We start from the raw sequence: 27,903 nt of genomic DNA on the forward strand, positions 1-27,903 counted from the left end.
CAGACGTGTGTGACGTGTGCAACCCGGTAAACAGCCAAGTTTCAAGAGCATGCAGCACACAGGAGTGAAAGCCCCAGCGCCTGTTGGAGTGGGTGGTAGAAGAAGTCAAGTATGTTGCGGCGTTGCGCGCAACACGTTCAAAGGGAAAAAAAAAAAAGAATAACAACTGCAGCTCTCAAGCAAAGTCAGTCGGGCCTGAAGTAAGGAGGTGTGTCCCACCGGGTGGAGTGGGCAGGGCGTTATCATCTGTTCAGCACTAGAAGAGGGCAAACCAGAGGAGAGGAGCATCAGAGGAGACGTGAGCTGAAGGCATGCGCAAGTTTTTAGGTTGAGACTTGGTGTATGATCACTTGTGCGGAGATGAGTTTCCAGCATGAAGGGCAAGAGTTTGATTTCAGCTATGTGTTTGAGTACAGCAGAGGTGTCCAGAATGAGCCTGAGAAAGGTGGGTACAGTGGAGGGTGGCTTTTCTTTTTTTTTTCTTTTTTGTATGTCCTGTATATTGTACAGCGCGAGGGCACTCCTCTGTACTGGGATGTTCTATGTTTAAAAAAAAAAAGAAGACATTGTGTGTGCATCTAGCCAAACAAAAGCTGACTAGTTTTATTCAAATTTCATTTTAACATTCTCCGTGTTGTGTTAATGTTTGTCGAAAGTGTCCTTGACACCACTCAACTTGTGGTGTACTGAGTTCGTCTGATGCACGGCGCATAATCACCTCTGAAAATAGACTATTATGAACTAATTTCAGACTTCCTACCCACACATTATGTGGTGACAGATTCATCATTTCATGTGATGCACGGCATTGTGGTTAACAAATATAGCGCGCTGCATCAAGGGGAATGCCCTTAACTGGGTTTGTGACCGGTTGTCGTTCTTTAACCACTTTTACCCTTATTGACATTCTCAATTAAAACGCTGACTTTGGGTTTACAACTTGTGATGCAGCAGCCGGCCGCCACAAGGCCAACCGGAGTGGCATACCTGCTAGGCGACATCTGCTTACACTGACCAAGTTTGTATGTCAATGCACTTGTCTGCCAGTGATCTCCTTGTGCGCTCGCTTGTGCGTGCCCTTTGTTTGTGTGTGTGTCTGTGTGTGTGTGTGTGTGTGTACCACGGCGCATCTGTGTGCAACGCTGCAGCAAACTCTTTGACTTAATCACAAGCTCAGAGCGATGCGAGAGTGCTGTCAGTTTTCCACAGGGGAGGGCCTAATTCACTCAGTGAGTGATGCAATCAATCAAATAAGGCATCCATCAGCGCTGCTGGAGGAATTTCGTGTAGAGTACATATGACAGCAGGGAGTGCCAAATAGAGCCTTAGATGAACTGATCAAACAAACAGACTGGCAGTGCAACTTGCGACTGCACAGCAACCACATACAGTAAATGCTCGGAGATGATTGCTAAGCTTCTCCAGATGTTTATAAAGAAGGGAGGCAGTCATTCGTCGCGGGACACATTGGTAAGATTTGTGTAGGGGTATTGTTCTAAAATGCAATCATATTTAATTGCCACCATCATGTAATGGTTCTGAGCTTTTGCAGTGGTTTGTTGTCATATATTATACCTCCATATACTTACAATATGCTTCTTTATTTTCAGATGCATACAGCTACACACCAAATGTCAGCTTGTCCCTTCCACTGGGAATGGGCAACCCCTGTCTGGCCACCCAGTACCACACTTTACAGTCCAGCCCAGTCATCTCAGTTTCCTCCTGCCACCAGACAGGCTACAGCCTCCAAAATGATAACCACGCAGCATCGGGTTATTACCTGCCCCACGGCCTGAGACCCAATGGGGCCCCGGCTTTGGAAAGCCCCCGTATTGAGATCACTGCCTACAGCCAGTATCCCGAGGATGAGGTAGAAGAGAGCAATAGTGAGGACCACATCATCAAGCGAGGCGTCAACTCCATCGTGACGCTGACGCTGCCCAATGCCGACGGCTACCGCGACCCCAGCTGCCTCAGCCCAGCAAGTAGCATTTCCTCTCGTAGCTGTAACTCAGAGGCGTCCTCTTACGAGTCGGGCTTCTACAACTACGACAACTCCCCCCAGAACTCTCCCTGGCAGTCCCCCTGCGTTTCGCCCAAAGGCTCATCTTCGCTCATGTCTTGCCCACATGCCAGCGGTCCTGTAGCTTCCCCTCACCATTCACCCTCCACCTCCCCTCAGATTGGAGCCGTGGCCGAGGAGGGCTGGCCGGCACAACCCCGCGGCTCCAGGCCTAACTCCCCCTCGTGCAGTGGAGGCGGCGGAGTCAACAACGGCGGCATGGGGAAGAGAAAGTACAGCTTCAACGGCACCACCTACCGTCAGACATCCTGCTCACCCAACCAGTCGCCCACCACTCCATCCCCACACGGCTCCCCCAGGGTCAGTGTCACAGATGAGAACTGGCAGGCCAACACCAACCAGTACACCAACTCTGCCATCGTGGCCGCCATCAACGCTCTAACCACAGATGGAGTAGTAGACATGGGGGAAGGGATCCCAATCAAGACGCGGAAGACCATGCTGGACCACTCCATGAGCCTGAAGTTGGACCCCGACGGGGAGCTCTGCCATGAGGACTACCCCTCCCGTCTGGCCCTCAAGAAGGAGAGCTACTGCGGAGGGTTCCTGGATGTGCCCCAGCATCCGTACTCCTGGTCTAAACCCAAGCCTTACCTCAGGTAGGTGGAGCCGGTCCAGCAACTCAGTATTACTGTAACAAAGTTAATACAAATCCAACCAGTCAGTGTGAAAACCCACCCATTTGTCTCTCACTTGCCTTGAGAAGACTATAGAGCACACACAGGTGTTAACTTATTTAAACAGACAGTGGTGCCGAAGGAATGCCTTAACATTTTTCAGACAGTCCAAAGGAGAAACAATTCATCCAATAATGCCATTACTTTGCCCCGTTTTTGCGTTTTAGTTTCCATTTTGCTAATTTATTGCAAGGACAAGATTTCAGCTTTAGTTTTTAATCTTCAAAGGCCATATCAAAAGGAAGAAATCCAAAAGTTGCATGCCCTTCACTTCCAAAGGAGTTCTCTTTGAAGATCAAAACTATTCCATAAATCATATTACGCGGGGTGGAGTTGCCCAGCATCTGCGTGGCACTGTTGCCACAGCAACCCTCGCACAAACATAAGAACTCATATAGACACAATCACACAAGTGCACGCACAGTGTGCACTCAACTATATCATTGATTTTGACTTTTGAGCAAAACAGGCTTCTTCATTTTCAATTGTGTCCGTCGTGGCATTTTTCCCAAGCCAATAACACAGTCTCCTGGCGGAAATCAAGTGTTTGATTAAGATAGTGAGCAACAGGAAGTAATGGTGACAGGCCTGACTGAAGGGGAAGCAGTCTGTGGGTTAATCAGCCGGCTGGCTGCCGTGGTCTGTCGCGCCATCAGCCCATCTCTCTCTGTGTGGCTAACCTGATGTCATGCCCTGACTGGGCAGATAAAGCCCCGCGGGGGGAAATCAGTTCGTTTTGGGTCAACAAACAGCCCGCAAGTCCCACAAAGATGCCAGAGATTGTTTTCAGTTGAGCCACCCTCTGGGTCAGGGCTTTGCGTTTACCAGGCATCCGGCACAGCGAAATATTGTCTTGCACATGTTTGTTTTGGTTTAGATATCTCCACGGTGTTCACATGGGAAGCTCTGACTCTCCATCTCGAGAACAATGATGTTAAGGGAGGCCAGCTGCGGCTCTGAGAAAGAGATATCACGCAGGGTGTACTGCTGACCTTATTCCATGGTATAACTCCATCTATTGTCTTAAAAGCGGCCGTGGCTGTTCTTTAGGATTATACAGCTATCAATTAGGAATTGATAATTGTATCAGAGGACAGGCTGATTGCCATTTTGTGTGAGATTTGTTTTTGTGCCCTAGAAATGTCTTTCATCCCACTGTCACTTTCTTAACTCCCACCTGTCACACCATAATACAAAACACACCGCTCTCTAACCAGGGCACATTCTTACTTTTCAAATATAAGGGCAGAGGAATTACTTCTATTGATTGGATCACAGTCCATGATGAAACGGAGAAGGAGAAGTGTCCTAATTTGAGGCTAATTTAAAGCAAGTTTTGAACTTTGTGATTCCAGTGATGGAAACCGTGGAAAAAAAAAATGCAACCTCACAATTCAATCTCTGGCAAATCCAATGTGACCACCAGTTTTAAGAATATAATGGAATAAAAAATTGAGGGAACAAAAGCTTCTTTTTAAATTTAGTTTTTATTATAAGCAACTTGGAAATGCATGTCACAGCAATTCCTGTTTTTCAGCTAAATTAACCAAGTGTTTAGCAGAGAAAGTGTTTCCCATAAAAAGTGTATCCACTATTGTATCAATCAGCGGTAGAGTAAGAAACATTATCCTAATAAAAAATGTGTCGTGTCATTGCAGTCCATCTCTGCCAGCTCTTGACTGGCAGCTTCCGTCCTGCTCCGGCCCGTACAACCTACAGATCGAGGTGCAGCCGAAGTCCCACCACAGGGCCCACTATGAGACCGAAGGCAGCCGGGGGGCGGTGAAGGCGCTGTGTGGTAGCCACCCTGTCGTACAGGTATGTCACCAGCGCTGCGTGACTTTGTAGACTCACTGTACACACTCGTGTTTATCAGAGACAAGGTTAGCTTTTGTGTTTGATAATTTGCTGTCATTACAGCATACGTGGTAACAAGCAGAGAAGTGCATTCATGACTGATTAATGGAGCTTTCTTTCTGTCCAACAAACAAGCTAGTGACATGGAAGCTTGGCTGTCGCTGACTTTATGACAGCATGTGGTCTCAGAGCAAAGTCAGAGCAGCCATGACCTTTCTCTCATTAGTCCAGACACTGACATTCTCTTGCTTTTTCTATTTATTATTATTTATTTTACCAAAGAAATCTTTAAATCACATTTGAGTGGTCAGTTTTAGTTTATTTCTGAATTATGTGATGCACTTTTAAATCTATACTATCTGCAAACATCTTGCAGCTCATTCTGCAGAATTAAAATGTGACCAAAAATGGATGCACTACTGTCTTCATCTATTAAAGTTTGCGTCAGAAGATTAGAAGTAAGAGATTTTTTAAAAACTTACAGAATATTCAACTTGTCAGGCAAAGTAAGGAGATCTCAAAAGCCCTCGAGCCGCTTCTGTAACTTTTGACTGCATATGTGTGCATTCACACACACCGCTGTCCACATGTTTCTGTATGTTCCCGTGTGCCGTCTTGTTAATGTTCCCTGAAGCCGGGAGTCAACCTACTGCTGCAGAAAGGTGCCCTGAACCAGCAGCGGCGCATGCTGACTCAATTAGTATAGGAGCAGAGCCGTCGCCTCTCACTATTGTGCTTGGCGAACACGCAAAGAGCACACGTCAGCCTCACCGCAGCGGCACAGCACAGAGCTCCTTTCTCTGCTACACTGTCATCACACTGCACTGACATCCCGGTTTACTTAAGGTGGGGATCTAGCGGCGTGTGTGTGTGTGTGTGTGTGTGTGTGTGTGTGTCCCGAAGGTTGAGCATCAATTTACCCTTTAATGTCGTCAATTCATACTAATAACATACAGGGGCATTTATTGACGAGGATTTTGTTGGATTTTTAAAGATTTCAGGTCGCAGGTTTCAGTTTCGGGTTGGTGGTCCGTCCTTGTCACACACTTAGGCATTACCACGGCTATTGTGCAAATAGATGTTGTCAGCACATCCCGGTCTGCTCGACGTCAAACGCACTTGACAGCTGTTGGCCGGCGTTGTGTTATAAGCAGGCCTGTCTCTGCGCATACAGGTAATTATTCCCTTTCATTGCAAACCTTTGTATGTCCACATGCGGGCGAATCAACATCTCTCCCTCGCGCCTCCCCGATGAGGCTGAACAGACTCGGCTTGCCGTGCACAGCTGTGGCAGGTGAGGCCGGTTTTGATTTAGTTTACACCGCTTTCTGACTCACTCCGGGGGCCCGGAGTAAAAATAAGTCATGAGTAAGCGTCCTGTGTGTCTTCTGCATACACCCTTTTGTCCACATTTACATCGATGGCCCGGGTTGTTTCTTTCAGACGACACAGACGCCAACTCGTTGCCAACTTTGCGAGGATGTCTTCGTCTTCCCGTGTTTGTTGTCCAATTATTGGCGAGTAGTAGTCATGGAGAAAATATGATAACATCTGCTTTGCCGTCACACCTTCCCCCGTACTCGCATAGCTCACACTTTACTCTTACTTTTTGGGTGAGGAGTGATTTATGCGTCTGCATGTGCAGTCAATCGGAATATCTCGAGGGTTTCATCGCAGTTCAAATCACTGGCAGCATGGCAGCTGGTAGAAAGATAAATCTACAATGATTACGCAATCATGTGTACATGCTAGAGGGCATACTGTAGAAAAAGAAGAAGAAGAAGAAGAAGAGCATGTGCGGTATCTTCAGGGAAGTTCTTTGCACAGTTTGGAGTGCAAATCATGAATCTGACTGCCTCTCGCTCTCCGTCGCTCTCTTAGTCTTTGTTGTAGTGTTGGGTGAAATTGTGTTGTCGTGGAGGATAGAGCATGCTGTAGTCCCCGGTGCCCTGTGGTAATGGGTGGCAGGCGCTGGATGGGTGAGGTGCAGTCGAGGAGAATGAGTACATAATGACACAGGGACACGGGTGTAGGAAGCGGTGAAGGAAGTGTGTGTGTGTTTGTGCTTAAGACTGGAGTGATTAGAGAGAGAGAGGGAGAGAGAGGGGCAGAGGGAGTCACCAGGCAGCTGGGGCCTGGCTGGGCTGCCCCTGGAGATGCTCTGCATCCTGCTGATTAGGGCCTCGGTGGCACCGAGGTTGGCTGAGCGTAGCCGTGGTGGGGGTGGATAGTCAGAAGTCAAAATCCCAGCACCCATCGCACGCCACTTCCCCTTTTCCATGCACCGGTGCCTCCCTCCCTCCCTGGAGGGCCTGAGGATGTCACTCCTTGTGAGCCGCTCATCCTTCAACCATCTCCCAAACCCACACCAGCAGGCCTCCCTCGGTTGAAGCCCAGTCATCCACAGCTCTGTTGTTTTTTTGTTTTGTTTTTTTTTAAGCTCATGGATGATCAGACATGTGCGCTGTGAGTGATGGCGACATGTGTGTTGGAAAGCAACAGCGGAGGAAAAAAAACAGCGAGATGAAAAACATGAAGGGACACATTGTTTCTACAGTTTACAGTCCCCCCCCCCCCCCTCCCCCTCCCCAAGGAGAGACGGCGACTGACAGATAATTTCACCAAGACGCCCAACTGCTCAATTACTGTTGTTGTCTTGCTACTCGATAACAAGCGGAGGCGTTTTTTTTTTTTCTTGACAAAGGCACAGGGAAGTTTATCATCTGTAAGGTCTGACATCACCCTGAGCTGCAGCAGATCAACCGCACCGGTCCCCCAAAAGCGGGGCGAGGAGAATGGAGCGTCTGTGCTCCGGCCACACACCGATGAAAACCTCTAGATCATTGGTTACCTCGACTCATTACCCCTCTGCTGCTTGCGCCGGCTCTCTGCGCTTCTTGCTCCGAATCTCCGTCATTTATTCTGGGCTCGCCCTCCTCCCTCCATCCGCGGCCTTTTAACCCTCCTCCCTCCCGATTGGTCTTACTCTGTGACCCCCCGCGGCTGCTTTTCCACTTTATTTACTGCAGCAGACCACAGCAACCATTAAGGGGATCTCGGCTACTCTATCGGCTCCTCTCACACTGTTCCAGACTCTCCTTTCTCTCACCACAGCTATGCCAAACATCTACAGGATGACTTTCAAAGCCATGGTCAGGGTAAAAAAAATAAAATAAGAAGCAGCAACCTAATCTACCTTCACTCAGAATGTGACCACGACATTGATTGATTTGGGGGGGGGGGGGGGGGGGGGGGAAGGTGGAAATGTGCTGAATAATTATATTGACCGAGGACCCGTGACCCGGCTCTGATCTGAAATGCGGGTTCAGCGGAAGACGTTGCAAAGGCTCTTCTGGTTCAACCTCAGTCAGGAAACACACAGACATCTGCCAGACCTTTAGTAACATCAGACAGCAACACCTGTGGAGTATTAAAACCCATCGCACGGCGTGCTGCAAAGTCCCGCATATGGCTTGTTCGTATAGGATAATGACTGGCCTATAGGGCTTTACCCCTCACGCACACACACACACACACACACACACACACACACACACATACTCAGTCTCTCATTAAGTCTAAAGCAGCAACAGACACGGTGTAATTTCAACAGGATGTGGCCATCGTCCCTATTAACGTGTGCGTGACTTAATACCCATCTCCCTTCCTCTGCAACTGTATGTAATGCACCTCAAATTCGCACTATGTTTCCGCCACGACGACATGAAAGACCTCGGCAAACATGTGCTCGGTCCTTTGCATGTGCGGTTTCACCTTGGGATCCGGGCGCTCGCTGGCTGCGTAATGTCTCGGCGAAAAAAAAAAAAGAAAAAAAAAAAATCCCCCGATCTGCAGCATCCTATACTGTAGCTGCTAATTGCTCGTTAAATCTACTGCCGCCTCTTGTTTGATATCCAAAAGCCTCGGCGTACCCTGTAGTGCCGTTAGAGCTTAGTCAGGGCTGTTATTCGTTGCCCAAAGGGGTATTTATGCCACTCTTAAATTGTGGTTCTCCATCTGCGGGGCTTCCCTTACACTGGCGTTGGGCTACCACTAATTACCGGTTAATAGCACGTGGAAAAAAAGTGCAGCGAAATGTGTGTCGTTTTCACTGGTTTTGAGGTGATAACCAGACAGCCCGCAGATTTATGAGGTAAGACACTGGTGGGTTAGTCGTGCCTTTTGGGGTGGCACAGCAGTCATCCGTGCATCATCTTACTCAAATTCTCTGTAGGTTTTGGGGGCGATACGTCTTGTGCTGGTAATATAGCCATTCTTTTTTTTTTTTATGTGGAATTTGGACCCTCGCTGGTCTAGACATGGGCTAGAGCTTGAAACTGTGCCCTCAATGACATAACGCCGAAGTGCTCGCTTCGACAAAAACTTTAGCTGCCTGGTTACTTATAAAAAAGAAAAAGGAAAAAAAAGAAGCAGCTTTTTGGAGCTATGGATACGCAGCGCATTAAAGGATTGCATATGTTGCCTGATGCATTCAGTATGAGGGACTGGAGACATTAGCGGGGCAGGAGGGTGATGGAGTAAAGTCTGGAAGGAGAGACAACTTGGACGAGTGTACATTTAATTGGATACAGCACAGGCTGGCCGTGGGACTGTCAGCACTTGACAGAAAGAGGGGGGGGGGCGTGATAATGGGAAAAGGCTTGAATCTGCTGTTGTATTTCTCCTCTCTTGCTTCAGTCCCCCCCCACACACACACACACTCACACCCTCCTTTGCTGCTTCCAGTCGTCTTCTGCCTCTCCTCTCCTCTCCCCTCCCCAATTCTCTGCGCCACGTGGACCTCTACGAGTCATGACATTTCTCCAGGCAGTGATGAAATCACTGCGGAGGGATAGCAGGCAGCCCACTGCAGGCCTGTGGAGTTTATTCGCACTCGATCTTGAGCCGGGCCAGACACATCTAATGTACCGGCAAGTCATTATTAAACAATGCATGTTGAACTCCTGTCTTTGAACTGCTGAGGCCAGGTGTAGAGACGGTCACTATTAACTAAAGAAACTGAAGGATGAAATGTATCAGTCAAAAAGCGAGCCCTCTGTCAGTATTTGATCACAACTGATTTTCAGTGAGCGAAGCAAAGAGAGTTAAGAAAAGAAAGAGAAAAAAGAAAAACATCGGGGGCTGTATCCCAAAGGGCTGTAACTTTCGATACAGATGATGGATCTTTAATGGCCCAAAGGCACTGGGAGATGAATGGTGGAAAGCGCATGGGATGCACCCACCGCGCTCACTTTTTTTTCTGCTCCACACCCCGTCCACATCATCACAACTGACCCAGACAATACAGCTGCGTGCAATTACGCAATTAATGCATCATCTGCCGTATCCACAATGTTTCACTTGAGCCATCGGCTATCAGAAATGGCTCGTGCAGAGGCGGCCTGCGGTGGGAGGTGTAAATGGTTCTAGCTGACACAGTGGCAGAAGTTGGCACCCTGTAACAGCTGCAAATCAAGCCTGGATTCGAACTCGGTTTAGATTATCTCAAAATAAATATACAGTGCGCGTGCCAGATAGGCTGCAGTCACAGCTCGGAAAGCTCATCTGGACAAAATTAGCTGCGCTCCGGTCCAACCTCACAGGCTGCATTAGACACAAATACAAAGCTGAGGTCACAGGTGTGTGTGTGTGTGTGTGTGTGTGTGTGTGTGTGTGTGAAGCCTCTGTTGTCAGCCCACACTTAAGGTTTACGACACTATCTCAACTTTTTTCTCATCTTATTCCCCCTTTGAGAATAAAATGAAGAAGTAAGTCTTGCGCTCTGCTTGTGGTGTGCATTTGAGGAAAGCATCACAGAAGCGAAGGGGGGTCTCAGGGACGGGGTCAGAGGAGCACATATGGTAAAGGAGTCGGGGGAGGGGGGGGGGGGGGGGGGGGGGGGAGGTCGCCCAGGGGGGGACTAGACCGCCTTCCCTTTGCTGCTGGGAAGACCACCGTCACCAAGAGGTCTACCTGACCTCATTAATCACTTCCTCTCCTGCATGAGGTCACCACGGGTTTGAGCGCGGACGCCACCGTCATCGTGCGCTACCGCAAGACGAGTGAAGGGATAAAGACCCCCACCCCTTGCTCCCTCCTGCCTCTCTTGTGGGCCTCCTCACTGCCACGTGTCAGCTGATGTAATGGTTGGAGGTCACCGAGACATCCAAAGAAGTCTGCTGAGGCTAAAGTGACAGGCGACACGGCTTTGTAGTGCGGCTGCCTGCGTTTTATTAAATCATAAGGAAACGTCATGCAATTTAACGCTCCGGCGTCTCAGATGCGTACCTCATGCTCCACCGTAGCGCTCTCACGAGTCAATACACAAGTAACTGGTAGCATGTGTGGCTATGGATAATTACCACTGGTGACACCATAAGTAAAATATAACAAGCAGAGCGGGGTCTGCCGGTGAGATCACCGCACAGATGAAGTGGTCCCTCGGGATGCCAAGACTTCAAGAAGCCCCTGACCTCGGCCTAACTCACTGATGACTAGCATGTGTGACTAGCTCGCGGGTCAAGACAGCTGCTAGAGACACTACGCGGAGCTGGAGCGAAAAATAGGATGGTTGGAACTGGAGATGGACGACAGCTTTTGCTTCGCCACTCCCTTTGCACTTCCTTGGAATCCGAATCAAAGCAAAGCACGATAAGCACTGGCTGCTGAGAATATTGAGACATATGGATATATGCTCGCCTCCGCTGCCCAGTCACATCCTATTTTTATTCAACATAATTAATGCTGAAAATTGCTCGGGAGAAAAAGAACACATCATCTGCCTTGTCCCAAATCCAAAAAGATCTGTCGTCAAGTGCAGACCAAAGGCGTTTAATCGTCGTGTTTATTATTATCAGGCCAGACAACGTTTAATACAGTACCCAGACAAATTAGTTCTCAAACCGAAGACACTAGGTGTCCATGACACTGCAGCACTAATTTCCACAGACTACTAATGACGTAGCTCTCCAGTCCTCCACCGACCTACCTCTTCCTCACGGCCCCATCGCTGACCGCCCTCACAAAGGTGATTATAAACCCATTAATCAGATTATGTCATTGGCTACATGTGGTCTGCATTTTGTTATATGACTCAGTGTCTTAGATAAACAACGGGGGGGGGGGGGCTTTTATTCCGTCCGACGCTACCACTGCTTTCACTCGGATAGATGCTGAAAGAAAAATTGGTCAGAAGCGATGCGCTGGTGTGCGCTGGGGTAATTGACCAATTTGTGGGATTTTTTTTTCTAGATGGCCATGGCTTGGTGAGCCCTACAGTAAGTGATCTCTCACAGTAATATGTCATATGCGGTCAAGTAGCCACCTGGGCGGGTCCAAAGACGTCCACCCCGTTGAGCAGTCAGTCCTCTCGGATTTCTCTCGGTTTGAACCAGATGGATTTTGCAGTTGTCTTTGTAGATCTGGAGAGATTTTTAAATCCACACAACACATCCGCACATTTTGACCATACGACCACTTTGCGCTGCACGGAGCGAGCGTATCCTGGGAGGTCTGCAGCGTGAGACTCAGTTCCACCAGAAATCCACATTTGGTCGGCAAATTATTCTGGTCAGAAATCACTCACAAGGTATCAGTTGTCCTTCACCACACTTTGGAATTCGCAACCCTGCCTCGTATTTTCGAGCCATTATACACTTGGTTAAATCATCAAATAATGTTGCTTTAGACACTGTCAGAAAGTGATCCAGGGATGCTGAATGCAAATTGGCAGTTGCGCTCAATATTTGAAGTGGCGTTGACCCCAAAAAGTCAACAGTGCTTTTCAAACTACGCATGGCTACGGAGCTTTTTCTTCTCTTTTATAAAAGATTTGATCTTTTTATTACTTGAGCGGTAGCAGCTAATGGAGGCCTTCAAGAGGAAGTGGTAGTTGTTTGAAGTGGTGGTTCTGATACAGGAGTCTCTTTCATCACAGTGGGACACTGTCTCTGAGCTTTAATGGAAATCATAATGCATGTTCATAACTGCCCAAAGGTAAAGGGCTGGATCCCGTCTGCATGCCGAGCCCCACGTAGTGTTTTGGTGTTATTAAACTGAGGTGTAAAGTTCGCTGAATTCGCGACCACCGTACCTATAAAGACACATTCATTCGGCTCTAAATGTATGCTGGTAGTTGTCAGAGAAAACAGAATTGTTGAACACACGTGCATTTTGATACTGGTTGTCAATGTCTTTAGTTTCATTGAGTTTAAACTTTATAGACTGTGAGCATCTCACCTTGAGGCAGACCTGAGACGATCGCCCTGGTTATTTTGTCTCTGTAAGGTCACTTTCCACTCTCTTTGTAGGCACTTTTGTTAATAGCAGCAATGCCATTTTTAATAGATCAGGGGAGTTCTGGGAAGCCGGAATCTCCATCAGCCTCCATGTCTCCGTACAGAGGAGATCTCTAACCCCAGACAGACTCAGAGACATCCATTTCTTCACCCACCCCTAAAGGAATTTAGAACTAGCTAAAAAAGGACAACAAAAAACGTCCACTAAAAACGGGGTTTCCAACCCAACCAAAAAACAAACAAAGACAAGGGGCTTGTTTTCGCAGCCCCTCTACCATGTCAGAGCTATCATTAAAAGCCCCTTTAACCACCAGGAGCCGATGTGCATTCAATCTCTATTTCCTAAATGAGGGGTCGCCTGAGATGGAGGTCTTAAAAGCCTGATGTTGCCTCTCACCTGGGTCCCCTTTGTTCTCCCGCCAGCTTTATGGCTACATGGAAAGCGAGCCGCTCACCCTGCAGCTGTTCATCGGGACCGCAGACGACCGCCTCCTGCGACCACATGCCTTCTACCAGGTTCACCGCATCACTGGCAAAACCGTCTCCACCGCCAGCCATGAAGTCATGCAATCCAACACCAAAGTTCTGGAGATCCCTCTGCTGCCCGAAAACAACATGAGAGCCATGTGAGTGCCCTTAGACTCTTCACAAGTCGCCTATCAGTCTTTTACTTTCGACACTCTTCACCAGTAACTCTTTTCTTTAAAATACACCCACAATAACACACGCTGGCTTCTTTCTCTCAGCACTTTCCTCTTTGCTTAGGCTCTACAAACAGAATTCCCGATGATAGGTGCTTTACAGCACACACTTCTGAATGGGCCTTCAACAGTGAGAGCCGTGCTTTGACTCCAAGAGATGTATGATTTCCAAGGAAATGAAATAGGCGCTTGGGTGACTTAAGACTCTAAAGTTGTAAAATAAATGTTTGATCAGGAGCCCTCACAAAAGTTTTTTGCCCAAATAATATCTTAAAAAGTAACAACCGGACTAGAGCCATGACTCGCTGAGAGACACATGGTTGTGTAGGACGTAGTCCCGTTACATAAGGCCTGGCTAATATTTTCCAACAAGTTGAACGTATTAGAACACCACTGCTGAAGTAAAAGCTCTGCCGAAAGGAATTCTGCATTCCAAAATTGTGATTCAGAAATGTTTGGTGCTCACAATTTCTCCCTTAGCCCTGTGGCTTGCAATGTGCAATAAAAAAAAAAACAACTGGCACTCATCACAAACAATTGTGGCAATTATGGTAGACATTTGCAATAGCAAAACAATGGCAATTCATATCAATTAAAATGTATAAAGGAATAAAAAGTGCACAAAATCACTCTTATGTATAATTAAAATCTTGAATGCACACATATGCTTATTAAAACCCAAGTAATAAGCCTTCATAGCAGACATTTTGAGCTGCCATAGTAGGAACAACACAGGTGTTGCTAATCACAGTAACAATGGCGGTGTTCAATCCCAGTAAGCCATGAAGGTGTGAGGAAGTATAGGTAATCTAAATTACCAGCCTGTAGCACCATGCCCAAAAATAGACTGTGTGAGTGTAAGTTCGAACAGTTTGAAAACTTCTGAATCCATTTGAAAGCTGTTGTGCTTGAATCACTCCCGCTAACAAGCAGCAGCATTGTTAGCCAACTCTACTTTGCTACTATGTGAGCAAACTATTTGTGTTCAGCAGACGAGCTAGCAAGCTAGCTAGGTTTCTTTGCCATTCAGGAAGGCTGTCTGCTCCTTTTTGACTTCCTGTGGTCTGTGAGCTCAAACAGAAATTAACAGATACATTTTACTTTGTGATAGGAGTGGTTCAAATTGCCTGAAGTCCTCTCCTAAATACGTCCTTAGTCTACATTTAAAAAAAAAAAGAAGTTAGCATCGGTTTGTAGCCTGAGGAAAATCAGCCTTGGCCTCTCTCATCCGTCCTCCAGACCTGCAGTATATAGGGCCTGTGCTCTGCAGTGTGTCCAGGCAGTAGCTCCTGTCCTGGGGCTCCATTCAGACTAGGCTGCAGTGGATTTTGTTGGATTGGGGCCCAGAACTCTGGGTTATGGATAAAACCGCTGTATCCGAACATAGGTTACATAAGAGTGTTACCTCTTACTGCGCCTCAGGTTCATCCTACTGGTTTGAAAAATGTAAAATACTTACATTATTTTGTAAAAAGAAAAACAAAACAAATAAGTTATGATTTACTGAATCTCTATTTTCTAGGGACTTTTTTTTCGTGTTTGTTGAAATGCAGGAGATTCTGAATGTATTCATAGGACATAAGAGTTTCCTGACTGGACAGTGGCCTGCTTTTGCTGAGCATGGGTGATTTTAACATCCGTACCGCTTTACAATATCATTTCCAACAATACCACAATATCCCTTATATTGTATCGCATTCAGGGGCCGCCCCTCACCCATTTGACTTAATGCGTCCCTCAGGATGAAGCCGATATTGAAAAAATATTCGAGAGGAAGTTTCTGTTCCCCTTTGTCGTCAGCGCACACGAAGAGGAGTGAAAGTTCTCTCTTTCTCCCCTGACTATCTGAAAGGTCAGAGAAACTGTCTCTTTCCACTGAGCTGTTTAACAGTCGTCTTGATAGCGCAGCATCCATCTCCCTGCTCTCGTGCCAGCGATCATTGCTCGCTGTGTGGGATGCGGACAGACGAGAACTGCAATCAAACTTTCAGACAGTTTCAATCTGTCTTTCTTTCCTACTCTTGGAAAATCCATCTCATGCACGTACGCCTACAGCGGCTCAATTTAAAGTAACGTTAATGCTTCTACAAATTAATATACTGTATGATCATAAATACATGTAACGTAATCACTAAGGGGATGCTTGGAATAGGGTTTAGACTGTTGTATATCAGTAACTATGAAAGAGTTGTTTAATAGCTCACATGTTGAGCTTGTCTTGCTCGGAGAGAAAACTAGTCTAAACATTTCCTCGCTGGAGATTCATCCGGTGTTTGTTTTAAAACTGCATGCATCACACAACACGTGCATCATGCGAGGCTGATAAAGAGCGGGTAGCCAGCGTTGCATATCATTTATTTTTTCTTATTTATTCAAATTGTCCAAACCGAAGCAAAAGGGGAGACATGGATTGGTATAAAACCTGACATCTTCCATGTTCCAGGATTAGCGCCAAAAAAGCTACCATGTAAAATAACAGAAGTGCCAAACCATATCCCATTCGTATGCGATCGCCTTTTTATTTTTTTTATTTTTTACCAGCCACACTAGTTTTATTTAAATTCATGAAAGGCCGTGTCTGAAAATGAATGCCTTTTTTCCACCAAGAAAAGGGAAAAAAAAATTCACCCCTTTTGCCTTCCAAATTGTGAAACGAAATAAAGACAGACAGCTTAGAAAAGAGTCTATTGCCACACGTGGCAATGATTAGCAGATGGGTTTTCAACCCTAAACATATGAAGCGTAAGGCTCCAATGGTGTGAAGGGACCGGAGAGAGGCTCGGTGCGCTCTGCTAGCAATAAAAGTGACTTTGTGTATCCCGGCTGCAGCTGATGGGACCGTGTTTGATGGCTCGCTCAGTCCCGAGGATTCCTCCAGAGAGCTGCTAATTCTTTGACCACCGTGACTCTTTAAAACTGTGACGCGAAGTCATTAATGTCCAACTCCGTCTTTGATGACACGCAGTATTAATAACGACGCGGCCATGCTCCAGTGGACCTCCAGAGCTTGATCTGAAACACCAAGCGGCCTTCTCTGCTGCTCTTTAATGTGCAGCTACCCGGCCCGCTGTCTTTTAAGTTGAAATAGCCAGAGTCATCAAATTTGCTCCCGTTTCACTTCTTTGTCCATACTTCTTGTGTTGGGAGTATCCTGCATGATCACACAGGGAAAGCCAGTTGTCATTTTTCCATTATCTTGAATATAAAATGTCATCTTTGAACTATGGTGTTAAATTTGACCCTCCCCCGCCTCTGTCCCAGAATTGATTGCGCAGGGATCCTGAAGCTGCGCAATTCGGACATCGAGCTTCGCAAAGGAGAGACGGACATCGGGCGTAAGAACACGCGCGTGAGACTGGTGTTTCGTGTGCACATCAACCAGCCCAACGGCAGGACGCTGTCCCTGCAGGCCGCCTCCAACCCCATCGAATGCTGTGAGTTGCACAGAAATAAACTGGCACGCCTGCTCTCTTTGCTCGCCACTTAAGGAAAAAGGTGGCATCTATTGTTGTAATCCAATAAACCGAGCTGCTATTTTATTACTCGCTGGAGCAAATTCAGTGCCCCTGCAGCCAATAAGGCTTTATGTGATCAAAGCAACTTGGCCAAGGCAATAGATGCATTGTACGTGATGCCAGACACACGTGTTATCTATTTCAACTCACATTTTATGACTGAATGCACAAGTTATTGTGGTAAGACTACCCCATTAGCACAGGTTCCTCAAAGGTCATTTGCCAGCCTCCGGTTTTGGCACGGTTGACTGAGCGCATTGAAAGAAACCTCTGTTTCTTTGTCATTCGTTTGTGTATAAAGGTGTGCTGTTATTTGCACCCAGGAAAGCCAATTAAAGGTAAGAGGTGAGACAGAGCTGGCATTATAGTTTATAGCCTAAAGTGGATGTTAATCTGAGTCGGTTCATCATTACTGAGAACGGTTTCTGCGGCGAATTTAAGATTTCTTTAGCACTTTAGTAAGTTCCCATTTCTGAAGTGATGCAGTGGGATAATAGGTTTAATAGAATAGTTACTCTGGCTGTGGATCTGAACACCAAATCCTAGAGGCTAAAGCTGACTAGCTAGCCACAGTTACAGAAAACAGAGACAGGTGGTTGGCGATAGGCCTGTCAATGGAAAATAGGGACTTTAGGATCAGATCATGAAAATGTTGTTTCGATCAGTCGTCCGCCTTTTTTCAATATCATTTAAAGTGCAGCTGTTGGCCAAAACCCTCTTAGAGGTCATGAAATCATCACAATAAAGTTGATAAGTCTGTTTTACTGCTGTTTGACTGGCTGTGTGCCGGGCTTGTGCTGCGTGGGGTGGATGGAGATAAGCCAGTGAGTTTATGTGGGGCTCCTCACACACACACACACACACACACACACACACACACACACACACACACACACACACACCGTATTGAAATGTGTGCGTCCCTCTCCCGCAGCCCAGCGCTCAGCTCAGGAGCTTCCGCTGGTGGAGAAGCAGAGTGTGGATAGCTACCCTGCCACCGGAGGCAAAATGATGCTCCTGAGTGGCCTCAACTTCCTCCCTGACTCCAAGGTGGTGTTCGTGGAGAAGGCCCAGGGTAAGCAGCCGTCACCCGGCCATGTTTACTGCCTCTCAATCCCCCCTCTTAATATCTCTTTTCAAATGTCTCTTTCTCTCCCTTTTTTCCCCCCCCGTCGCATTTCCTCCGTCTCTCCTCCCGTCAAAATAGAGCAGGCCCCGCCAGAGAGCCACATGTGGTGTGCATTAAGCCACTATATTTTTAACCAAAGCGTATTTACATTTGCTGAAGTTTCCATTGCCTGTTCGCTGGTGCTCGCCACAAGTTAAGGAATGAATCACAACCAGAGCATGTGCAACGTCTCTCTCTCTCTCACTTTCCCTCTCTCCCCTCCCTCCCTGACTCCCTTGCTTTTGACATTTAACCATCTCGCTCACTCTCACTGCTGTAGCTCCCTCTTTCACCCGTTTCTACCGGATACTCGCCGTGAAGTGCAAAGTTGCGAGTGAATGATCGTTTCCTTGATTTCCACCCACTTAATCAAAGCAAAGGTCAAGCACAGTGATTTCTCTGAAGTCTGTCTGAAACACAGTGTTCATGAGCGACAAGTAAGGAAGGACGTGGGAGGCATCTGTGATACTATCCACCAATTGATTAATCATGGCTTTCTGGTGATGATGCCCTTGTTACACTCAAAAACACTTCCTTTTTTTTTATTCTAGACCAAGGTCACCAAGAGGTTTTTGGTCAGAGCAGGGAAATAAAAAGACAAGCCCCGAACATCAGAAGATGACCTTCTCTGCTTGCTTAAGTGAATGAATAAATGACGTGTTTATTATTGTGTCATGCATGCAACTCACATGGGCGTACGAGACACAGTCCATAAAAGCCAGATCCCGTCTGCTGTGTGTATATTTCCAAACAGCACTACAACAAGAAGCCCCAAAATAGAGATATTAGAGTTAACATTTTGATGCAAAATAGGCATTTTTGACTCTCCCCAGTATAAAGTACATGGCAAATGGGACTAGCTTCTCCCACATCTCATTTCAGCTGTTTACTTGCTAATAACTAGGTGAGAAGGCAACAATTAATTAGAAAACTACCAAATTAATTGCTTGAATCAATAGAGAATACTTGAAACCTTAATGACTGCTTCAACATAGCTCTTGCCAAATCGAGTCTCAACATTAGAAGGGAAAAGAGAGGCTTCGACAATGCTGAATTTCCCCCAAAAATTATAAAAATGTGATTCAGTGACTTCAAAATAAGACAAGCTGAAACACTTGCACGCTCTTAAGCGCCTTAGGGGTTCAGGGATAGGTAGAGATGGGGTGAGGGGAGGTGGATGAACTTGGTAATACGGGGTCTCCCTCCTCCTGGCTTTACTTAGTCATGGAGGGGGATCCCCTTGAGAGGAAAGCCCATACGTACACAACACCTCCGCCTCTCCTCTCCCTGCTACTTGAGACTCATGACCCCTTCAAGGTTGTGTTACCCTTTCTTCACCCCCTCACTGCCTACCCTGGGCTCTCCGTTTCCTCTTATTCTCTTCTTTCACTCCCTCATCCTTCAATTCTTCTTACCTCTATCCTCGATACCCGTTAAAGACATTAGCCGGCGTGGAGCTCTGCGCTAGCGGGATCCCCACACTCGCGCCTGCCATCGACATTTCAGCGGTTTGTTTTCCGTCTCTGCGGTGTGGAGAAGGAGAGAGAGAGAGAGAGAGAGAGAGAGAGAGAGAGAGAGAGAGAGAGAGAGAGAGAGAGAGAGAGCGAGAGAGAGCGATCGAAAGAGAGGTTGTCTGTCTACTACTTAGTCTGCTTTTATGTAAACTTTAATGACCCACCACTTCCAGGGTCTCCAAAGTCAAAAAGCCCATTACAGACGGAGCAACACACTACACACATGCACACATCACTCACTAATGGCAACTATCTACGAGCAAGTATCAGTGTGGAAAAGTGCTTATGTCCCGAATATACTGCAAAATATTGTCTTTTGGCATTTTAATCGGAGGATCCCGCTGTTTCATGATGGTTCTCCGACTTAAAATTTCTCTTGTTGATTTAGAAGGACCAAACTGAGGAAAAAAGAAAAAGAACCCAATAAAATTATAATTATATTACAGATTTCTTCTGTAACGTTGGTTTTATTTTCCTTTGGAAAAGTTCATGACTAAATGCACCCATGAAATACAGAGCATTGCGCCGCAATAATTACTAGTCACAGACATGTGCTTATGCACACAGTGGGACGCGCACAGCCGAGCTCTTTGTACGGCACAACAGCGATCACTTATTTTGCCACAGTGGTGACAGCCATTACGGTCGCTGCCATCAGAGATCAGGCCGGCTGCTCATTTTCCAAAAATTGACTCCAATAAACACCTTCCAAAAAAATTCCACAAATCCTAAGGAGCAACAGACGGTTTTTTTTCGAGTGTCCCGATCCAACTCTCGCGAACGATTAAATCGCCCAAGTCGAGTCAGAGGGAGATCACAAAAGCCTATTAGCCCAAATGAGACGGCCATGAATCATAAATACATGTATTTCTTTAACCGTTTCCATTTGCTTTCACACACTCAAAGATGTAGCTGCTTTTAGCTCAAACATACCCAGATGACTGTTTTGGAATTGCCCGCTTCGAAAACAACAAGAGCAGATGTCAATTCATTATTGGACTCTTAAATAATGGATGACATAAACATTTGAGAGATTGTCCCATTAACAGTTTCTGGTTAAGCGATGAGAACGGGGACCCCAAACTCATTCACCAGTCCTTGGCAAATCATTGACTCAAATCATCAAAATCATCGTAGTTCACACTGGTTTCAGGGGCCTCTGGCATCATCTCAAAAGTGAGAAAAGTTGTTTTTTAAAGCTAGAAATCAATCAATGAAAAAGGCAAATAGTAAACTCTGCTCCATGTGAAAGTAGGTTAAGTTAAATGTTTCATCTGCCTAATACTATTATTTCTGGTGTGAGCATGCAGTAGTGTGTGCTTGACTAGTACATTCTGCACCAGTGCGAAAGATCATAGATCGGCAGATTTGTTGTTATCTCTAAATGGAAAAAGCAGAATAAAAATGTAATATGTTTTCTTTCTACCTGCTGCACAGTTAAATCATGTCTCTCACTGCCACTTAACTGCTTCTCTCCTTCGCTCTGTGTTGTTTTGATTGTCTGTCTGCCCCCCCCCCCCCTTGAGACACCCTCAGTATCAAATGAGCAGAGCTCATAGCTGTCGCCACTGCGGGAGACCTTAATGCGCCTCGAAAAATAATTACTTCTACTTTTCAAATGCCACGTCCATCCCCTCTGCTCCACTTCGTCACCCACAGGATAACTGATGCAAACTGTGCGCATCCACTGCATGGACATGTGTGTGTGTGTGTGTGTGTGTGTGAGTGTGTGTGTGTGAGTGTGTTTGTTGTTGTGTAGGTGGGCGTGCGCTATCGCTGTTCGCCTGCGGGCCTGTTTGCGTTGTTCAGTAGGAAGTGTTTTCAGTGAGTCATCCGCAAGGGGTTCCCTGTGGAGGGGTGAAACGGAAAAGGCAAGACCCTCAGAGAGATGAGAAAGAGGAGAGGAAGAGGAGAGGCAACAAAAAAAAAAAAAAAAGACAGGGCGTCCTTAGATGTCCCGTTTGTGACCTTGTGTACTGAGACATCATTGACTTGTTTACTGAATGAATGCCAGGAGTAGGGTCATGTGACTTTACAGTGAATACACGTTCTTTATTCTTTCAATGGATGAATCAATTTAACTGCTCTTCCTCGTTTTTTTTGTTCATCGCAGACCACACACAGAGAGAGAGCAAATGAATCGGACTGTAGCTGGATAATGATAGACTCAAGAACCTCAAGTCCACATTTTTGTTTCTGCTGTAATGTAAACATTCTTTTCAATGGTAATTATTGTTGACATGTATTTTTAATAGGCCTTATCATTTTTTTTTTTTTCCCTCTGCCGTGGAGAGTTGTACCCTCCACGTAGCCGCACGTGGGCATTTATGAAACTTTCCATCTTTTGTTGCGTCGTCGTGCCTGTTTTTTTTTTTATTATATGTATGTCTTGAGGTTGTGTCGGTGTTTCGGTTTGCCCAAACCGCTCTCTTGGCGCAGGAGTCGGAGGACATACCTGGCGCACCTATTGCAGTGTGCGTTCTGGCTTGCCCTGCTTTCCATGGATGGAATGAGTGCTAGAGGCAGGGAAAATAGAGACAGACAGACAGACAGACAGACGGACAGACGGACGGAGGGAGGGCTGGGGAAAGCCTACACTCTGACTCAGAGGGGAGGTGAGGGAATTCCCTGGTGAGCTCGATAGTTTTTACATCTGGTCGGATTGGAGCGTTGCCGAGAGCTCGGCAGCACCACACACACACACACACACACACACACACATGCCTGGACTGCAGCGGGGAGAGAAGTCTGGTCTTCACCTCTGCTTCAGTACCAAGAGAAGTCTGAGCTACAGTTTAATCTGTAACATTAGGACAGAGGAGTCCACAGCAATGCCCTTTGGCTATTTCCCTTGTCATGTGGAGACTCCTCAGCAAAAGGGCTGAACTATTCGGCTCCTCATGCCTTTTTTAATTCGAGGAACGCAGGCCTCACCGTCTGTGATTTGTACTGTTCGAGTTCATTCATAGACTGTTTATACTTTGTTGAACACGTCCACTGTGGACAAGTCTAAACACCAGACTAATCGGTCGATGTATTGTACTTCTAGCGGGATGTCTAGACTGCCCTTTGGCTTCAGGCTAGAATAACCTGCATAATCTTGGCTCATATTTTGCCACTATGGCAGCGTAAGGTCAGCCTCCGCCCTTGCTTCAGGCTAGAGATTAGAGGACTGTGAGTTACAGTATCCTGTCTAATTAGGACGGTACACTGCACCAAAATCAATGATTATGTGCAATAATTGTAGTTCCTCTAACAGAGCTGGAGGGACTCAACCTCTCATGCTCCTCTGCCGTCCGCCATAAAGCATCGATTAACTACTGCAGGTCCAAAGCTGTGCCTGAGCGAACCATGGAATACTATATTGGAGGGGGGAGATGTCACTGCCAACTTTAAAGGCGCATGATGCATTTTCGGTTCGGTAGCATTTCGATTGCCTCTCAACATGGCAGCTCTCCAGCCGGCGGCTCATAGCTAACGGTGCTAAAAGCGTATTATACACATTTTGAGTGTAACGATGCAAAGTTAAACTAAAGCGTCCTGTTATAGGATGAAGGTTATGTGAAATAGTGGTGAAAGTTTGCCTCTCAAAGCTCATTAAGACGTATTTCTTTCATGGTGTGAGGTTTCGTCAGCAACAGACCAGTGAACTATTTTGGAATGCCTATTCATTGAGCATGTCTATACTTCAAAGGGATCATGCTGGTATCATAACAGAGAGATGTCCTGTGGCCTCCACCCTTTCTTCAAACTTCTCTGAAGATGTCATAGCTAGAGAAGGGGTTCAGATCAGAGAGAGGCAATTGTTCCCACTTCCCTTTCTTGACCTGGTCTTAAGAAATGCCCTTTCCATGGAATAATCTCGAATAAAATTTTTGCTCAATGCGTGGGACTTCAGGTTCACTTTGTCTGCAAATAGTTCAGCGCAGCTAGCCGTGCTAACAGGGCTAACATTGCAACTGCAACAGTGCTGACGGCTAATACTGTTTACCTGAGAAGGAGCCGGAGGGCCCGCGCTGCGCTTCCACAACGCCGCCATCGGCGGCGGCCATGAGGTAGCCACATGTGCTAAAAGACATGCGCTGCCGGCCTTGCTATGTAAACACAGCATAGAGAACCTCAGAATAACAGCCCACACAGAGGGAGAGTGACTTCCCCGCTCTATTATATTTTTACATATTTGTTAACTGCTATGTTAATGACCTGAATGTCGTATGGAGCATCTACCTGCAGTCATCGTTCACCACACAGTCAGTTTAGTCAGTAAGGTTCTTGCAGTGACCCTTCCCTGGGCTCTGATATACTGTGCAACACACCATGGAGAGCAACCAACCTTGATGGCTTCCATGTGAACACAAATATTATACAAATGTAAATGTCTGGATGATGTTCCAGCCATCCCTCTCCGTCTTTAGATCATTTTCAGACTCAATGCCACACAGCTGGAGCCTTGATAAAAGAAAAAAAAAAAATCTGTCTTTACTGGCCGCCGTCCTCCTCAGCCTGCACCCACGGGTCAAGTCCGCTCACGCTTTCCTTGTTTTACACCAAGAATAACTCACTTCCTGACTATAAACCCATCACGGATCTACTGTCAGGTCTTGATTTATACAGAAGCCTCTCAATTTGAAGCAGCCCCACATTTCTCCAGTTTCACCACTCCTCAGATTGGCAGAGGTCAGGTGCTTCAGAGGGGGAAAGCAGCTGCACCTCTGGGATCAGTCACGGGGGAACCCCTTTTTGGCTTTTTGGCCTTTTAGGTTTGCTCCTCATTGGACAACCAAGTAATTGATGTGAAACTATGTGTGAAACTACTTAAGTATTTTACTTTTGGGCAGGAACAGCAAAGCGGAATATAAACATGATGTATGTAAACAGGACAGAAAAATACTCCTGAAATTCGCTCTGGAAAAGAGACACAGGCTACCGTAGCTGCAAAATACATCTGGGTTGTTTCACGAGAAAACCTCAGCAATTAAGAATTTGAATCATATTTTCCATCCTCAAAAATATTCTCTTTGGTCAGTGGAAGTTGTGCATTACACAACACTTTTTAGGAGAGAAAAAAATCACCTGTGGAAAGCCAAAATATGCAAGGTCATTATGAGGACAGAGATGCTATTCCTCTGCTGTCTTTGGCTTTGTCAAACCCAAGGAATAGGATTTCCCTAAAAATGCAGTTGCCGTCTGCAGCGGTTTGATGACACCAGATGGAGGACACACATCTTTATCATTAACCAAAGTAAAGTCCATGAAAATACTCAAAATGAGAGGATTTGATTGTGTGAGATTTACTCGAGCGGCAACACCGTTGCTGTGTTAACACCATGCACACGACATTATGCGCTGTCAAGAACTGGAGAAGACTCCTAGAACGCCTCACCCTGCATGTGGCCTAATTGCCTGATGATGAGTGTGTTGTCCTGGTTGTCTCTGTAGGTGTTAGTCTTTGTAGATATCATTTGCACAAGTGAGTCATGTAGAGCAATAGGCATGTGGTTGGTTTACCTTTGAGAGCAAGTGTCTCTATTTGTCTGTGCGCTTCCATTCATTTCTATTTTTAAATGTCACTGGATTATAGCAAGACTTCTCTGGACAAATCTCCTATACCCTCTATTGTATGTGCTTCCCACTCTTACCATTCAAGCCGTAGGCCCGAACAAAGGTGGAGGATACTGTGGCTGCGTGTGTGTGCGTTGCGCGTGGGTGGAGCCTGCGCGAAGGCGGAGGTGTTGTCGAGAACAGAAGCATTTTGCAGATGTTGCAGGGAAGAAGCAGTGAATGGAAAGTTCTGCGGTTATCAGTCTTACAGCACGCTCTCTGACTCGCAAAGGTATGCAACATGTGGGCCCCATCCCAAATCGCGTCTCGGTTTCAGATTTTGCTGAAGTCTGACGGAGCAAATTGTTTGAAAAGTTTGGAGGAACGAAGTGGCCGGGGGCTGTAAAAGGTAGTGAAAGAGAAAGAAAAGTTTGAAAAACTTGTTTACCAGTGGAGGTTGGGATTGACGTCGCGGTCTAAGGTTTCCCTCTTGGAGTGTCTCCCAGAGCGGAGGCGGGTGAGATTCCCTCTTGGTTCCCCTAGACGTAACATGAGGAACGCTCATCTCTGTTTGTCTCTGTCTCTCTGACCTTCTCCCTGTCTGTGCTCACTCTGATTGCCCTTCCATACTCTGAGCCACTTCATAGCGTGACTCATTCTTTTCGGCATCTCGATCACCTGCCAAACACACAGCGTGATTTCTGCGCCCCACACGGCAGTCCTATAGGACCCTGCTTCTATTCCCCTGGTCGTCCGCATCGTCTCCGTTACAGCGAGGCGCATTTCTCCATCTGTAACTCTGATTTCCCCGAGTTCAAATAGAAAAGCCTTATCTGATCTGTTCCCCGTCTGTTTTTCTCTTTCCCTGGGTTTTAATATGGCCATTTTGGAAAGAGATATCTACTGATGTTCACCCTCTGAATAGTAAAGCTGAGCACCGGCCCCCACGACCACAGCTCACCAATAATAAACCAACCGTGCCTGGGATCCTTTTTTCTTTCACTCGCTGCATGATGTGAAAAACATAATACTTTGGGGGGAGGAAAAGAAAAAAAAATAAAGGGTTTTTACATCTTCCAGAGCTGCTGGACTTCTGCTATCAGTTCTTTGGGAACTGACTCTGATTATCTTATCTGATGGCTTCCTGTCCCAGAAGCAAAGCACAGCGTCTCAGCAGCCTAAAGTCACGGCTGCTGCTGCTAGCTTACAGTAGCGGTGCCACAGTTGCCCATGCTTATTGCCTCACATGGTGTGCCGCTGACACAAAGACTGTTCTGTGTCGCTTCTATTTCTGACAGCCCTGATGAGTCATCGGTTCTGAAAAAAAAGCAAGGAAAAAAAACTCCGACTGTGGTCGGTGCTGATTGCCCAAGCAGAGCCCCGAGAGTCTGTTCGCTAAGGTGTGGCACGAAATCACGGAGAAAACCCAAAGAATGTGAGCTGAGCTTCTGCAGGCTTCCAACAGCTGCGGTAGCTCACAGGCCTTTTATTGCATGGCAGCAAAGGGAACCTCCTTACCACAACAAGACGAGAGAGATGAGAAGAAAGAGAACAAAGAGTTCTCTGCTGTTCTTTTTTTCACAGAGCAGAGTTAAGAATAGAAATAAGGGGGGGGGGGGGGGGGAATAGAAACAAATCGAATCAAGGATTTAATGAAGGGACAGAAATAGTGACAAATTTAACAGAGATGAAAACTGAATGAGAAAGTGGGCGGTCCCAGTTGAAGATCTGACCTTGGGCTGAAGTTAGTGCTTAACTTCATGATATTTTTTGGATAAAATAGTGACAAAATTACCATCACAATTTTCCAAAACCTAAAAGTATATATTCCCTTTGTTTTGTTTTGCATTTTTAAAATCCTGAAACCTAGAGCTTTTCAATGTTCTTTTCTTTTTATTGTGATCAAATTGGATTGGTTTTTAGGATATACCCTGGCAATAACAAAAGACATTAAATATTACAAATAATAGGAATAGATATTTGACCAAAAACAGTACTAAAGAGGATCGATGTGAAAAAAGGATTTCAATTTTCAAAGACTTGTATAATCAGCTAATTGTTTCATCACTACACTAAACTAAATCCCTCCCCCCATCCTAATCCTGTTACCCACATCTCTTCAATGATAATGAGTATCACCTGCAGATTATAGCCGCCCTCCATCTAAGGTCTCTCTTGTTTTTAGCATCACACTAAATGTTGTATTCTTTTGCCAATAGATGGGCATCATCTGTGGGAGACAGAAGCCAAAGTTGACAAGGACTCCGTCAAAAATGTAAGTACACCTCAAAGACTACACTGGAAATGCTCCCGCTGTCTTCAGTCCCACCCTCCCTTGACAATTTCTATGTTTTCCTCTCTGTCTCCTCCTCATCTGTCCCTTGTAATGATGTAACCTTTGTCAAGGCATTACAAGTTGCAACATAGAATACGGTGATTAGCCCATGCAATCCTGAATGGAATTTTCACAAAATCTCTATATCCTAACGGAGTAAACACAGGCTGTCATATTGTTTTTGCAGGGATTACAAAATAGAAGAACTCATA

At 46.2% G+C, this 27,903-nt stretch overlaps 1 protein-coding gene across 1 annotated transcript; it reads left to right on the forward strand.

The window, feature by feature from the left end:
• LOC137883680 (nuclear factor of activated T-cells, cytoplasmic 1-like) lies at positions 1-27,631 on the forward strand (the record flags this gene model as incomplete). Its single annotated transcript, XM_068725249.1, has 7 exons — positions 1-445; positions 1,611-2,685; positions 4,422-4,581; positions 13,341-13,543; positions 16,880-17,052; positions 18,068-18,208; positions 27,576-27,631. Coding segments are annotated over exons 1-7 (1,911 nt in total), but the record flags the coding sequence as incomplete, so codon positions are not given.
• Positions 27,632-27,903: the final 272 nt, after the last annotated feature.

This window comes from Cebidichthys violaceus, unplaced genomic scaffold, assembly GCF_023349555.1.
Source record: "Cebidichthys violaceus isolate CVI_PGR_0920_01 unplaced genomic scaffold, fCebVio1.0.p SCAF_344, whole genome shotgun sequence".
NCBI classification, from domain to species: domain Eukaryota; kingdom Metazoa; phylum Chordata; class Actinopteri; order Perciformes; family Stichaeidae; genus Cebidichthys; species Cebidichthys violaceus.